Consider the following 14,992-nt stretch of genomic DNA (forward strand, 5'->3'; position numbering starts at 1 on the left):
AGAGGCACATGACAGACTCAGTTTTTTACTATAAATAGCCATTTTGCCCTATTATTTGGAGACTTTTTGCTAGTGTTTAAAGGGCAAAGCGGCTAGGGTTTAAAGATGAGATCTTTGGCAAATTTGGGGGGCGTTCTTCACCAACTTTGATAGATCTCTTCTTCGTCATAGCACCAAGGAAGCCTTCGGTGACCTAGCTTCAGAGAGAGATATCCTTCCAGACATTGAACGACCCATCAAGGCCATCATCACGAATTCAAGGTGGTTTTATTCCATGGTTTTCATTGCTTTTCATTGCATTATTATTTACTTTGTAATTTTCCCTATGGAGGGCTAACCCTAGTAGGTATTTCGGCATGTGAACCTAGGATCATATCTTTGTATTGATTTACTTTATGTTTTCTATTAAATACGAGTTTAATCGAGTTTCAATCTTGTTTTCTCATTGCTTGCATATCGTATTAATCATTGTGATTGATTTGTATTGCATGATATGTTGCCTTGGTGAGAGAGAGGTCTCCATTAGGGTTAGAACTCCAAGATTGAAGAGGGTTTAGAGGGGGAGTCATGAGATAGTGGAGTGTCTCATTTTCCCTCTGATGGGTGCATCCTATCTCCGTGTTCCCTATGCTTTATGCAACTATATTTGATGTAAGGCGTGAGATTGAGAGATTTCTCTAGCGGGACCTTATAGAGGGTTAGGAATCTTTCACCTAGAAGTAGGATTAGATCTATCTTTAGGAATCAGTTGTACTCTTACGAATCCCTAGAGTTTATTATAGTCATATGTGGTGTGAGGTGTGAGGTGTGAGATTGAGCGATTTCTCCACCGGAACCTCGTAGGGGACTAGTATCGATGGCTTGGAGGCAAGGACCAATTGTTCTTAGATTACCTCGACTTGATTAACTCCGTTTAGAAACATATGGTTAATCATGCTTTTCATGTTAGATCCTAGGGGGAGCATTACCCAGGTACCTCATTTTTATTGATTGAGACTTCTCTTATTTTCTACTTCCCCTTTGCTTGCTTACGATATCCATATTCTTGCGATTGAGTCCATTTCACCATAATTTTGATTCTGACTAGATAACTAAGAAGTAGTTACTACTAGTACTTTTGCTCCCTGTGGATTTGACTACCCGACTCATTGGGTACTTTATTACTTCGACACCCGTGCACTTATGGTACACACACGCAAATTAGTGTGTCAGTACCATAGTCGTTAAACTCTCTTCTTCTTGATATGGAACATCAATGGGGACATGGGTACCACATCAGTCCATTTGGTATTATTTTGCTAACCTATAATGATCACAACATGGATCTGTACATGTGTTGATGGATGATATGCTTGATGTGAGACTATAAGAACAATTCTATTAGAAGCTTCTCATTTTTTCAATAATTTGCAAATAGCATTGTGAAAGGCTATGAATGTATCACTAATATAATTGACTCTAAGAAACATTAATATTTCTTTTTTTGAAATATCAATATTTTTATTTAGTTGGTGATCTGTGCAGTTTATTGAAGTGATCTACTGGCAGTTGAAGCATGGTTTTCAAAAACATAAAAGTACCACTGCAACTGAGGGTAAGGGAATCTTAGTATTCTTAGATGATGCATGGTTCTTGAAGGGCATCTTTCTGTATCGCCTCTGCAAGGTTCATATTCCCAAATTTCTTAATCTAATTCTAGTTTGGAATACAAGTTCTTGAGGTCAAATTTAAGCCTCGTTTGGATGACGAAATAAGATAGAGGGGAATGGAAAAGAGAGGGGAAAGGACAAAAGGAATGGAAAGGGAGGGATGGAAATAATAGTGATTACGTTGTTTGGATGGAGGTAATAAAGAGGGTAGTTTATTGGGAATGAGAAAAGTAAAAGAGAGAAAAGTAATGAAATTACTTTTATGCCCCTAACACAACAAAATATATTTATTTATGATTTATAAGACATGTTAAATGTTATTGTTAGATTTATTTATTAACACTAATTATTTAAATAAATTAAATCGTTACAATTAAATATTTGATTTAATACATATATTTATTTTTGTCATATTTAAAAAAAATCATTACTCATTTCATTTTATTGTAAGTAAATTTTAAATATTTCAATTTAACTGGTTTTAATTAATTATTTAAATCAAAATAATATTTATTTTATGTAATATTTTAATTATTATTATTAAATTCTATTAGTACAACTAAGCTTTATGTCAACTACTTCCTTCGCAAATTAATTTTTATAATTAACTTTTTAAAATAAGTTGTTTATTTGAGAAAAAAAATTTGAAACATGAAACATGAAATATTAACCACCGTGGGAAACTTGAAGAAAGAAAGCATCTTCTGTTGTTTTCCTTCAATAAAAGCTCGGCATTAAAGTAATTATGCATCATCAATAATGTCATCTTCTTCACCCATTTATGAAAAATCTGCTAATCATAGATAAAAACAACATAAACATATCTCAACCATGGATAAGTTCAACAACACAAGACATTGTTTTAACAACATTGTTTTAACAACACAAGACCATAAACATAAACAACATAACCATGGATAAGTTCAACAACAAAAGATATTGTTTTAACAACACATGACCATAAACATAAACAACATAACTATGGATAAGTTCAACAACACAAGACACTATTTTAACAACATTGTTTTAACAATACAAGACCGTAAATATAAACAACATAACCATGGATAAGTTTAACAACACAAGACCATAAACATAAACAACATAACCATGGATAAGTTCAACAACACAAGACATTGCTTTAACAAAATTATTTTATAGCCACTCAGGTGGTGCTTTTCCATATAGGCAAAGTAACCACATCTAGCCTGTAGAAATAACAAATTAAAGAGTGTCATGTAGATACAACTTAAAATAACTAAAACATGTAAAAAGAGTACATAACTTGATTGTAGAAGTACAAAATCAGCCTCACAATAATAAGAACTAAATTTTTAAATTTTTCTTACATGCAAGGAGATAGAAAATGCATTTAAAATTCTTACCATGGTGATTTTTAGATACTAGGTGGGGAATACAACATCCTCGCTAAACAAATTCGACAAAAACAAAGCTTTTTGTCATTTGGAAGACCCCAAAATACTTTGAGTTGATCTTCATCTTTTGCCAATACCTGCAACATGAATATCGCTTCATCATCAATCAATCCATCAATTGAGAATAGAACTTGCCCCAATAAACTCTTTTTTTCTTCAATTTCTACAAGGGTTGCTTCATTGCTGGCTGCAATTGCGGTGTTACGCTTGGCAATTTCAACATTTCGGGCAGCAGATTCAGCACTGCGTATTGCACATTCAGCCTCTCTAGCTGCAAACTCAGCAGTGCGGACTACAGTATCAACCAATATTTTAAACTCTGGCCCAACCATATCTATAGAACTCCTAAAATTTTCTGACATTTGGTCCATTGTTGGATCACTGTCATGTCCTTTTCTCTTTCAACGAGTAGATGTTTTTGTGGCACTACTGTCAGATGGCGTGGATGATGGTGATTCATTTGGTACCTGAGTTGACATAAAAAAATCATCAATTGGCATTTGAGATAAACCCACATCCTCATTGTTTGTAATGTTAACATCTTCTTCATATTATACTGCATCATCCCCAACATCACCACAATTATTGCCTTGAGCTTTGTCCTTGGTGAAAACTGGTGCAAGATGATTAAAAAATGGGAAAGATTTGCCATACAAGCCAATTGCTTCCTTATGAGTCTGTTTTGCATAAGAAAAAAAATACAGTTAACAACATGTGTGCTTCACTTAAAATTTATTAAATAAAAATAAATAAATAAATATATATATATATATACCTTGACATACTCATCATATGCACTTCTCTCACACATGATAGTAGAGTGTTTATAGTTCCAACTGAACCAACTCATGCGTAGAATATCTGCGATTGCATTTGTTTTATGCCTTAGTAGTTTCACGCGTGATTCAATATTTGGTATGGCCTTCAGCATAGTTTGTGGAACTTCTCCTCTAATCATTCTTTCTAATTGAAGAAGATATCCACCTCGAAACCCATTTTTAGCCCGCCATAATGGGTCTATCGAAAGCTCAACCAACGAATTAATTAAGGCTTCATCTTCTTCGAGTGTCCTAAAGCGTTTATTTTGTCCCCTACCCCTTTGCTGTGTGTCTGAGTCCATACTACAATACACATGCAGGGAAAATGATGATTTAAAATACAAAACACAACCAAGTAGAAACAAGAGTAACATTACCATGCATGATTAAAATGTATGAGTACAATCATCAAAATTAAAATGTCTGGAATGTATATGTTATACAAAAGCACAAACTATTAGATGCAAGAGTAAATCAATGTGTCTGTGATGTGCTAAACATCTCTAAGGCCTTGTTAAGTCTAAATTGAGTCCATTCATTAGTTAATTCAACGGTTGTGATGCTATCGGCTTCATCCGGATTATTTTCCTCCAAGGGCAAAGAGTCAACCTCTTTCTCTGCAAGATCTTCTGTCATTTCTCTTCTAATAAAATTGTGCAACAAACAACATGCATTAATAATACGCCGTTGTGTGGTTATGTTGTAGAAACTTGGACTTGCTAGGATTTTAAACTGAATTTTTAAAAGACCAAATGTCCTCTCGATTACATTTCTAGCGCTTGCATGTTTCATGTTAAAAAACTCCTCAGGTGTTACTGGGCGATGGACACTTGGCCATGAATTCAAATGATAACGTTGGCCTCGAAAAGGTGCAAGAAATCCTGGATAATTCGCATATCCAGAATTGACCAAGTAATAGAAACCTAGAATGCACACATATGTTGATGTAAGTTACAATTTGATTGTAAGAAAGATTTTGAAGGCAATCAAAGCATATTATATTTACCATTTGGAAACTTTAATCCATTAGGCTTTGTAATAGCATCCCTAAGAACCCGACCATCATGTGTTGAACCTTCCCAACCTGCCAAGACATATATAAATTGCATGTCTTGACTACAAACACCGAGTACATTGGTAGTTATTTCATATGTCCTATATCGTGGTTGATCAGTTTTCGGCGCATTTACTCTAATATGTGTCTCATCTAATGCACCAAGACAATTCTATGGTAGGGAGAAAACAAATTAGTACTTATCCACTAAGATGAAGAAAGATAAAAAAAAAAAAAATGAAACCTAAACAATGTTAACCACTTCCATTTAGGATCATTTGAATTTTCTGGAATGGGTTCAGGTTTTTTTAGCAGTACACCATGGCAGAGAATGATTGACTTCAGTACAGCATGAAAATGGCGGCTAACTGTTTCGGCAGATCGCACGAAGCCAAATTTGATTACCCTATTTTTTACATGGTGTGCTACAATGGTTAGAAACATTGCAACCATCTCTTCAACTAATACTTCTCGTGCCTCTTAACCCACTTGATGTGGTTAGCAATTAGCATAAATTGTGAAAGCAACGACGATCCATTCGTAGTTTATCAATGCATTTAATGTCACTTTCATAAACCACCCGTTGTAAATACTCCTATTGTTTGCGATGCCTAATTGATGTTGACCCAATTTCACATTGAATTCTTTTGTTTCTATCATTGCATTGTTTTCTTGCACATGCAACGATCATGATGTTTAGAATGTAAAAATAGTATATGTACAATGCAAAATACAACCGGATTTTGTGAATGGTATCCATATTTAAAATAACAATGACACACATTAGTTCCTAAACCTCGTTAGTTATTTTATGTTTTACTTTGTAAAAATATAAAAGAAATTTGCTTTAAATAATAATTGCTACCAGAATAAACATATACACAAGAATATGCAAGCGACCAAAATAATGTTATCACAACTAGCAATATACAATCATAAAAAATTGTTAGAAAAAAAAAATTTTGTTTACCTGACTGATAATCACAATAGCTAGTTTTGTTTCAAGAACATAACACATGGGTCATAGCTATAAATTTGTAACAATAAATTTCCATGCAATTGATTTAATTTTATGCTAAAATGAAGCATAACTAAAGAAGCTATGAAGGAAGTCAATGTCTATTGTATAGCTGTAAAATTGAAGGCCATTACAGCATAAAAAAATAAATAAAGTAAAATAAAACAAAAGAAATACATTAGCCTGACCGAATCTACAACAGGAAATTGTAAACTATGGAAGACAACAACTTCACTAGCAATATACAATTCCACTTGGCTGAGAATGAGAAGGTATATGATCTAAGAGCCTATAAATAATCAACAACATGATTTGAGTTTAGCCATGAATAAAATCATAATGCATTATGGAGACGGGTGCTCATCTTCTTATTAACAATATGTAAAGAATAAAGCATTATCCCTTGCAAAGCCCAAGTGTTGTGTTCATGTCTTCAACAAAACAAGTAATTGATAAGACCATCAAAACATTGTGGATAAAAACCAACATCAAAGCTGACTATCCAAGATATGAATATATGATGACAAAATACAAGAAAAATATAATGGTCGAACCAATTGCGACCAACCAAAAAGTGGGAAAATATGTAAATTAATATACACATACAAATAAGGAAGAAACTTGAAGAACTAAAACAGAAGCTGTCAAAGAAACATATGAAATAATGAAATTATTTCGAAAGCTCAGATTTTATATACTTGAAGCACCAAAACAGAAATTACAAGCTCAAATAATAAAGGTTGAAAACGATTGTCATAAGATTAAAAGATCTGTCAAAGCAAAGTGGTATCAAGAGAATAGTATAGTCAATTACAAGTACTCACATCAAAGATATTCACTCCCTCCCAAATATCTGAACAAGTAGTAAGAAAAAAAAATCAAACAAGTACCTTTCTTCGGTGAGAGATTGAACCAAAATTTCGCACCAAAGGCCGATCCGAGAGAGAGTTTAGTTCACACCGGAAAAATCATCTAATTCGGGTGAAGCTTCGGTGATGATGAAATCTGAGAAAGAGATGAGGGTGGACGAAGCCAGAGAAGAGCAGCGGTCGAGATACGAATTCAAGATTAGGGCAGACGAAATCTGAAAAAGATATGAAAATATTATTTAATAAAGGCATTATGGTCTTTTCATAAGGGGGTAATGGCTATTACCCTAGTGATAGCTGTTCAATTACTTTACAGGGGGTAATCATTCAACCCTTATGGTTACCCAAACACGGGTATCCATCAGGGTCAGTAATCATCCCCCCTGTAAAGGAATGATTACAGTCATCCAAACATGGCCTTAGGACTATAAACAGACTTACTTATGGCCTAGTCTCTTTGTCTGAACTGAAGTTATATTAAAAAGTGCTAACCCTACCCAAAGTTGATATGTCATATTAAAATATTCAGTTGCAATTGAACTTGTGTTCAGGCTTGTGTAATTTCAAACTCATTTTCAGGAGGCTTGACCTGAGTCTTGAAAGAAGTAGGCCATGGGCGTAGTTGTGAAATTTTAGGCCATGTATTCAAGTTTTCTCAAGCTAGCGCAACCTGTTGACAGCCCCACCTACATTTTGAACATTAAAGAACTTCCGATTTTGCAAGGAATTTGGGCATTGCAATAATTTATTACTAGATCAGATCATTCATAAGTTTAACAATTACTTAGAGCATATGTTCATAGTTGGAAATTTACATCACTGATTTTTTTTTACTGATAAACTAGGTTCAAAGGCCATTAACTGGGCCAATTCTTATTTGATTGACCTGTTACAAGCTCCTGTTGTTGATGGAGATCTTCTGACTTGGGTATGAAGGCTGAACCCTTTCTTTGACTCATCCATGTTTCTATTCTGTTAACAAAATCAAATGACAAGAATCCCTTAATTTCAGCAAAACAATAATAACTTTGAAATCCATAAGGTATATGCATGGCATGAGGAGGAGGAGGATAGTTCACTTGTTTGAAGTTTTAGTAAACTAAATAAAAAAGAACTACATCTGCATTTTAGATATGATTCAGAGAAGGGATTATACACCATAATTCTAAACACTAGACTGACTCAGCTTCAGTCTGTGATTAAATGTAATTGCCCATGCACAAGATTTAGTACAACAAGCTAACTTGATGTCTCACATGCATACCAAAAACTTAAAGGAAGACTGGAACACATATTTGGTTGGGACTTTGAGGAGAGCGGTCTTGATGTTATGTGTGAAGATGGGGATGAGGTTATTCATTTTCTATGGCTTTTGCTATCTATTATTTCTTCTTGGCTGAGAAACTAAAATCATGTTATCCACCTATTTGCAGTATGCGCCAGTGGTTGTACCTCCAGATGAGGCTATTCCTGTTAAAGACCAAGCTAATTAATTAGCACTTAGGAACAAATAATTAGAAAAAAAATTTTAAATGTGGCATGGCAATTGATAGATATTCCTGATCTTTTGCAGAGATATAGAAGAAAAACTATTGAAAAGTGGTGATAGCAATGCCCACTGCGGTACATTTAGTTTTTTTTCTTTCATTGTCTATATGTTGTGTCATGTGGCTACTTGATTGGTGTCCTTTTTTCTTCCTCGTTTCTAATTATCCTATTTGTCTTCCTCTCATGTAGGTGTTGTTATTGAAGAAATAGAAGATGAAGAAGACAAAGAAGAAGAAAATGAATCCTCTTCATCAGACAATCAAACAGATGCATCTATTAAATATTCTGTGACCCAACTAGTAGAAACTACTAAATCTTCTAAAAAGGTATATGGATCTGATCCAGGAACTTCGACTGTAGACACTGAATACCTCAAGAGTTTCAGCAATAACCCCGAAGCTTTCTGGTAAATTCAGTTCTTTTACAATGTCTAAAAATTCTCAGTAATTTATTCCAGAAATAGATATATGATTCAAATGCTTTATACAGGTTCTTATAAATGTATTTACTACTTTAAATTTATTAAGTTGACTTTAATTTTTCTACAACTAGAACTCAATAGCATTTTTGAATGACCATCATATCTGCATAGAAATATGATTGGAAGTTGGAATTTGTATTTTACATTTCTCTTCACATCCTTAACTGGATGTTATCTATTTGAAATATGTGACACTGTGATAGGGCATTCCACAATAGCTTCTTTGAGGTTATTTTTGTGTTTATAATTTATTTCCCTTTGATTTATTCTAGATATTCATAGTTTCATAATTCCAAAGCATGGATAATAAAATTCTTTTAAATAATGGATATTCTTGGGATTAAAATTTAGAGCTTATCAGGAATCTTGGCCTCATGTTTTTCAATAAATTTTGGGAAGTTGATTGACAAAATCTTGTTATATGCCATAAATTAAGCTTATGATGCTGGGTTTTCAATTTACATATGCCACAAATTTTTTTTTTTTTTTGAGAGAAAGAGCTCGATGAGCTAATTTATTAAAAATAAAACAGAGTTACAAAGCGTTCAAACATTACAAACCAGCCCAAGACTAAACAAGAAAGAAAAACCAATTACAACAATAAAAAGGAAAAGGAAATCAGAAAGTAAAACCGTGGTCCAACAAAAGCTTCATGATCCAGCGGGGAAGATCACGACCAGATAAGAAGAGGTTTAAGTTGTGAAGATTCGCACCAGCAACAGAGAGTGCAAAAGCTGGAGCATTCCAGCGGCCGGGGATCTCGACAAAGGAAGGATCACCCGCCAACAGAAGAAGATGGTTGACATCCGAAACTGGGTGGGAGTAGCGCCAGGTCATCGGACTACTGACAGAATTCAGAAGATGGGGAAGAGACCGACTACAATGCAGAATACGACGAACACTCAGCTGCCGATCCGGGGATCTGTTCTAAGAGCGGTATCAAAGCTCGATCTCGAATCCAATGCTGACTCGCTACTGAACTTGCGGTTCCTCGCACATGAAATGGAATAAGTCAGGTTTGAAACAAAAACCCAAATGGCCAACCTTGTTTTGAGCAATTCCAGTTGTGGGCATAGAGAGGAAACATTCATCCAAGTTTGAAAAAAATTGTTGAGGATAAGGCGCCGACCAACACCGGAGGCATTCTCTCGCTCAAAAACGCCTTCACATGGGCTTCGCTCGAACAATACTGGTAAAATTTGGACTAGAACTTTTAAAAATGGCCTCACACCTGGACTTCCAAATGAACCACAGAATAGCAGACAATAAAAAGAAAACGAGTGCAAAGAAAGATTATAGTCAGTGATCCAAGCACCAGAAGAAATATTATCAGGGAAAGACAAGTTTCTTCCCAAAGCCTGAGAAGCCAAATTCCAAACCAGTTGGGCTTTGCAACAATCAATAAATAAGTGCTCAATAGATTCCAAATCAAGACTACACATGCTGCACAAAGATCTAGGACCAAGGTTAATCGTCGTTAAGATAATCGATGAGTAGAAATTCTACCATGAAGAAGCATCCAAACAAAATGCTTGACGCTGAGCAACACGAAGTCGCCAAAAGCTTATGCCAACCCTCCCAAATCAGAAAAGAGTTTGAATTTTGATTAAGATGGTTATAAATCGCAGAAGACATATTCAGATTAGCAGATTTGGATGCCAAACCCAATAATTATTCCCCCCGCAATCAATAGAGCAAATGTTAGACACAGAAGAACCCAGGTAGTCACCAAAGATATCACAAAGATAAAGACTATTCCACTGCCCATCAGTAACAATATCAATCAATCTAATATCCAGAAAATCAACATTGACATTCAAGAAAGTGGGTTTAAAGGCTAAAGGAACATCAAAAAGCCAAGGATCCAGCATAAATGATGTTTGCAACGGATTGACAGTTTTAATCCACAAGTTAGGCTTCAGAACAGTTGCAAAAAGACAAATGCCTCTGAAGACCCAAGAGCACTTAGAAGGAATGGGATCATTCCAAAAATTGAGACAACCATACTTTTGGCGAGCAATGTCGACCCAAAACACATTCTCAGCTTTCAGGTACTTGAAGACATTCTTAGCCATAAGAGAGTGTTTAGCAAGAAGAAGGTTTCGATGCCCTAGGCCCCCCTCAGATTTATTATTCGTAACACAACTCCAAGCAACAGAATGGATGCCCTTTCCATTGCCCCCTTTATACCAAAAGAAGTCCCTGACAACTTTAGTGATTTCCTGAAGAACAGAGTCCGGAACAGGATAGGCTGACAAATAATAGGTAGGAATCGATAGAATAGAAGAATTAATGAGAATAGATTTGGCAGCTGAAGAAAGCTTAAGAGTTTTCCACCTAGCACACAGGCTCTTAATCTTATCAATCATAGGCGAAAATGATTGGACACTAAGCTTTTTAGGTGAAATGAGAATTCCCAAATAGAGCAGGGGAAAAGTTGAAAGGGGAAGGTCCAAAATGGAACAAATACTAGAGGCAACTCTACTATTGAACCAGGAGGGGAGAAAAACTTGGGATTTGGAAAGGTTAGCACACTGGCCAGTCAACCTAGAATAAATAGCAAGACACACAATAATATTACGAGACTGCTGCATCGGGTGGCTCGGGTGATCGAGATGAGATCATCGGCAAATAAAAGATGATTGAAATTTGATATGAGGTTACAATCAAAACCGGGAATCATATTCATACTAAAGGGCTCTGCTCATAATAGAGGAGAAATTCGGGCAACTAAGATAAAGCAGTGCGGAGAAATAGGGTCGCCTTGACGGACCCCCCTAGAAGAAGAAAACCAAGGGGAAGGAACACCATTCACTAAAATAGAAAAAGAACTAGAAACAAGGTATGCCACAAATTTAGCTTGCCATATGTGTTTCTCTCTATGGGTGAGTTTTTTGGCTTTAAAATGATAATGGTTTGTTTTTTTTTAGTATGGACACCGTATTCATTTAGATTTTCATTTAATGCTGGAGCAACATCTCTATGGTCTTATGTCACCAATATGGGTTTGGATATCTTCAAATGCTATTGGAGAAAAATTGATTCGCAATCCTCAACAGTCCATTTTCATAGAAAAACGCGAGGCTAATTCCTTGCAATTATGTAGATGATAAATTTTTGATGTGGAGTGGTTTCTTATTATTTCGTTATAAATTTTTGTCTATTTTTTATAAAAAGATATTTGATAAAAACATTATATGACTCAATAAATGGTGAAGTTGTTTGTCTAATGGCATCATAATTATAGTGTAGTGATTGAGATAATGTTTGATAAGATAAGTTGAACATGAATAAATAAAAGGAACTGCTGGGCTTTGTAGAATACTGTAGCGGCAGAAAATTCCGCCGATATAGGTGTTGTAATGTGTCATTGTAGATATATAAATCCGCCGCAAACTCTACTGTGACTCAGATTTTAGTGGCAATTTTCTAATCCGCCGCTACACATTTTTATCGACTAAAATAGTACTTGTAGCGGCAGATTTTATAATTGCAACATCAACCAGATATATCATATATATATATATATATATGCTTATCAAGGAATATTATTAATTTAATATTAATTCATATAATTGTTATAGTATGAGCAAATTAAAGGGTTAAAAAAAACTTGCACATAGAGTGTACATCAAGGACTAAAGTGTATGGTACATCTATCTCACTGATTCAATGCATTGAGTGTATAGCTAATATTTTTTATCCTAATTAATAATGTGTCCTTGTTGGATGGTTCTAACCACAAGGCACTACACTGCCACTGACTAATTAAAAAAAAAAGAAAGACATTGTCTATCAAATCCTTCTTTCAAGTGAAACAACTACAGGCTTATACCATCTGTCCCTTTCCATTTGAAAACAATAAGAAACAATCACATTTGTGTCATTTCTCCTTTCTTTTAATTTCTAGCTTAACCAGTAATGACCATTTCTTAATTGCCGCTCCAGCCATACTTTTCTGCTTTCTTCTCTGTAGACAAATTTTTGATGCATTTCACTGTCCTTCCTCCATGGTTTTACTCAACTGCATGTCATGGCATTCTTAACTTGGCATGCTACTTGTATCTCTATATAAAGAACTTTTATAGTTTCAACTCATTGCAACAGAAAAGTCACACACACTTAAGATATACAACTACTAAAAATGGCACACTATAATTTCATTTTCCTAGCAACACTGCTTCTTGCGTTGATCACCAACTTCATGTCATCCTCTGCAGATACTGCAACCTTCTACACTCCACCATATAACCGTAAGCATTGCATAAACTATATGTATAGATATATATATATATATATAAACAAAGGTGTAATTTGCTCGAGCATTTATATATATGTACTTAATGAAATATAGGTTAGAATAACTAATAATCCCACATCGGTTAATTAAAAAATATGAATTTGAATATATAAGATTTATTTTCTCATTTTATCAGCTTAAGTTTTGGATAGAATTGAGTTTAGATAATATGTTTGGTTTATGCTAATATGATATTAGAGTTTTGTTTGCTAATTTGATTTGTTTGCAACATGACTAGTTTAACTTCTTAGAGTAACTACAAGGTTTTAGGCTAGATTGTGTTTGGTGTGTTTCATATTTATTATAAAAAACTATACAACATTTATTGTAAAAGTCTGGTTTGTTCTATTACATTATTATCTTAAACATGTGCCCCTTTAGCTGCTGCATGCGGCTTTGAAGTAAAAGGAGTGATGATCGCCGCGGGGAGTCATGAAATCTTCGATGATGGACGTGCTTGTGGGCATTTATTCAAAGTAAAATGTATTGCCGGGACGAACAATGGTGTCCCTCACCCTTGCAGAGGATCAGGGACTGTTGTTGTTAAGCTTGTCGATCTTTGCCCGTCTGGTTGCCAAGGAACCATTGATTTGTCTCAAGAAGCTTTTGCCAAGACTGCTGATCCTGATGCCGGGAAGATTGAAGTATCCATTGAAAGGCAAGTTTTATGTTTCATTTCTGACATTTCATCAATTTGAGTATCTTTAGTGTTTCTTGAATTTAATGTTTGTTGTCTTGTTGGATTTTTTTTATGCAGTTTGTAAGAGCTGAATTTGGTTTCAAATGGAGAAGGTGGTTGTTGCTGTTGATGTGTTGCTTTGAGTTCGTCTATGTTCTGATTTCATGTTTTACTTGCACTGAATTATGTTGATTACTTGTATGCTTGTCTTTGGTTGTCTTTCATTACAAGAGTGGGAAAAATATATATGTTTAAATGCTTTTGATTTTCTGCTTGATCTTCAAAATATTATAATTGTTTGTGCATTTAAAAAATTAAAAAAATGTTATTTAATTCAGCACCACAATTAAATAAGTGGAGGATTTAAATAGGAAATTAATAAAACTGATATAAGCACTAAAGTAGGTGGATATTTTTTTAAAAAAAAATAAAATGAATATTGGCAAAAATTTAAGAATAGTTTACGGTTGAAAGGTATACATATTTCTATTATTTAATGATTTTATGAATACTATATTTGATCGGTTAATTAGAAGGGTATAATAGTAATTGTTTCAATGCACGTTATTCAAATAGTATCAATCTTTTGAAAGTCTATGTTAAAAAAAACAACGGATCGGTGAACAAGTTCTATTCAATAATTCTTCAAGAACTAGCTCTAATTAATAACCGCCCACTGAAACTTAAAAAAAATATATATGAAAATATGAAAGAAGTTTTATAAAGATTTTCAAATCTCTTATACAACCACATAAAAAAAATTAACTAAATAATAATAATTAAAAAAGCCATCCATATAAATCTCATATGAAAAAATAATGCCTTAAAATTCATGACCACATTATTCCCCCCTTTTTTGGCTGTATAGTATATCTGTCCCTTAACTAAAAATTTAATGAAAGATGAAAAACTGATTGAAAATGGTTAAACACATGAAACAAAAACTGGGCACAACGGCAAGAAACAGAACAACCAAATAAAACTGTCACAACAATATCAACTACTACCTTCCTCCTGAATATTCTTAAACAGAAACGTCTTGATATATATATATATATATATATATATATCTACATAATTGGCATCAAAGATGAAATTTTATATAATAATAATACCATATAAGAGCAAAAGACCATTCAA

General features: G+C 34.2%; 1 protein-coding gene across 1 annotated transcript; it reads left to right on the plus strand.

Moving 5' to 3' along the window:
- Window positions 1-12,990: 12,990 nt before the first annotated feature.
- Window positions 12,991-13,937, plus strand: LOC120254709 (EG45-like domain containing protein). The gene is made up of 3 exons (XM_039262762.1): window positions 12,991-13,126; window positions 13,555-13,831; window positions 13,931-13,937. The coding sequence occupies exons 1-3, from the start codon at window positions 13,018-13,020 to the stop codon at window positions 13,935-13,937; spliced, it is 393 nt and encodes a 130-aa protein (XP_039118696.1). The 5' UTR covers window positions 12,991-13,017.
- The last annotated feature ends 1,055 nt before the right edge of the window (window positions 13,938-14,992 follow it).

The sequence above is a fragment of the Dioscorea cayenensis genome, unplaced genomic scaffold (assembly GCF_009730915.1).
Source record: "Dioscorea cayenensis subsp. rotundata cultivar TDr96_F1 unplaced genomic scaffold, TDr96_F1_v2_PseudoChromosome.rev07_lg8_w22 25.fasta BLBR01000588.1, whole genome shotgun sequence".
NCBI lineage: Eukaryota > Viridiplantae > Streptophyta > Magnoliopsida > Dioscoreales > Dioscoreaceae > Dioscorea > Dioscorea cayenensis.

What these genes read in the sequence shown, in the direction of transcription:
- LOC120254709 (XM_039262762.1), top strand. Translation starts at nt 13,018, where the DNA reads ATGGCACACTATAATTTCATTTTCCTAGCAACACTGCTTCTTGCGTTG. An exon ending in CTACACTCCACCATATAACC is followed by an intron (nt 13,127 to 13,554) that starts GTAAGCATTGCA and finishes GTGCCCCTTTAG; the next exon opens with CTGCTGCATGCGGCTTTGAA.